The sequence below is a fragment of the Macrobrachium nipponense genome, chromosome 26 (genome assembly GCF_015104395.2).
Source record: "Macrobrachium nipponense isolate FS-2020 chromosome 26, ASM1510439v2, whole genome shotgun sequence".
Classification (NCBI taxonomy): Eukaryota; Metazoa; Arthropoda; class Malacostraca; order Decapoda; family Palaemonidae; genus Macrobrachium; species Macrobrachium nipponense.
In genome coordinates, this window is record NC_087215.1 from 38,227,712 (window position 1) to 38,229,161 (window position 1,450).

The following is a 1,450-nucleotide window of genomic DNA, read 5'->3' on the forward strand; positions in this document are numbered from 1 at the left end:
GTTTCAGGTTTTTGTTGGGGTGCTGATAAGAGGTCACTTTTATGGTTATATGACCCTTTATGTAGATCAAAGCTTGAGTATGGTTGCCAGGTCTACTCCTCAGCAAGTGCAAGCAAACTTAAGGAGTTGAATGTAGTTCATCATGCTGGTCTGAGAATATGCTCTGGTGCATTTAAAACATCTCCAGTTGAAAGCTTATATACCGACACAGAAGAGCTCCTTCTAGACTTATGTTGAGAGGAACTGGGACTGCGGTATATGTTCAAGTAAGAGGTTCCCCTGAAAACCCTGCAGCATCTATTCTTAAACAAAACAATCTACAGCAGTTTGCAAATGCTATAGCATTAAAGCCTTTTCATGTGAGAATTAATGCTGCAGTTGACAGTGTGTTTATTAAAGACCAAAAGATTAAGGCAATACGTACATTGCTCTAAGTTCTCCTTGGTTGACCCCAGAACCATCAGTCTGTCAAAAAGCTGTGGTTAAAAAATCTGTTAATGTCCAAGAAGTGAAGGCTTGTTTTCTTGATCATGACTGAATGCATCCCGGTTCTGTTAAACTATTCAGTGATGGATCAAAGACATCAAGTGGTGTTGGTTGTGCTGTTGTTCATGTTAATAACTTATATGTGAGCAGACTTTCTAATAATTCCTCTATTTTTATAGCTGAATTAACTGCATTAGCCAAATCTTTTGAGATTGTTTCTACTCTACAGGATAATAATTTCACCATATACTCAGATTCTTATAGTGCACTCATGGCCATTAAGCAATATAACCCTAAACATCCAATTATTCAACATATTCAAGAATGGTTATATAGGTTTGCTTCCAAATTCAAATCAGTCCATTTTTGCTTGGTCCCTGTTTATGTAGGTATTGCTGGTAACGAACTGGCTGACTATGAAGCAAGAGATGTCATTACTAAAGAAGACATTCTCTTCCATCATATTCCTTCTACTGACATGAAATGGACTATTCGTTCATATGTTAAAAATAAATGGCAAGCACGTTGGTAGTCTCCCCATCTGACCAACAATAAAAAGTACAGGAAGATCAGGCAAAGTATTAAACATTGGCCATCTGGATTCCAACAAAATTGTAGGGTAGAAATTGTATTATGTCGTCTAAGAATTGGCTATACTCGATTGACCCACCGATTCCTCTTGGAGGGGGTAACTGCACCAGTCTGTTTGCAGTGTGACTCTCCTCTTACTGTGGAACACATTATATTAGCATATATAGCGGAACTACTTGGTCCAGATGTAGCTGTTATTAAAATTGTTGGATTCCTTAGAGACATTAACCTTTTTAATGAAATTTAATATTGAACTCTCGGTACGTTGCAAAGTGTAGTGTATACACTAGAAGTTTTTTATAGAAGCAGGCTTATATGAATGAGTATGTGTATGGTATATGTATGTACAAATTTTTTTATTCTTGTTTGCATA

At 36.8% G+C, this 1,450-nt stretch overlaps 1 protein-coding gene across 1 annotated transcript; it reads left to right on the forward strand.

The window, feature by feature from the left end:
• Positions 1-538: 538 nt before the first annotated feature.
• Positions 539-1,018, forward strand: LOC135199637 (uncharacterized). Its single transcript, XM_064227796.1, has one exon. The coding sequence runs from the start codon at positions 539-541 to the stop codon at positions 1,016-1,018; it is 480 nt and encodes a 159-aa protein (XP_064083866.1).
• The last annotated feature ends 432 nt before the right edge of the window (positions 1,019-1,450 follow it).

Bases quoted from the DNA above. Each gene is read 5' to 3' on its own strand.
- LOC135199637 (XM_064227796.1), top strand. From the start codon at position 539: ATGCATCCCGGTTCTGTTAAACTATTCAGTGATGGATCAAAGACATCA.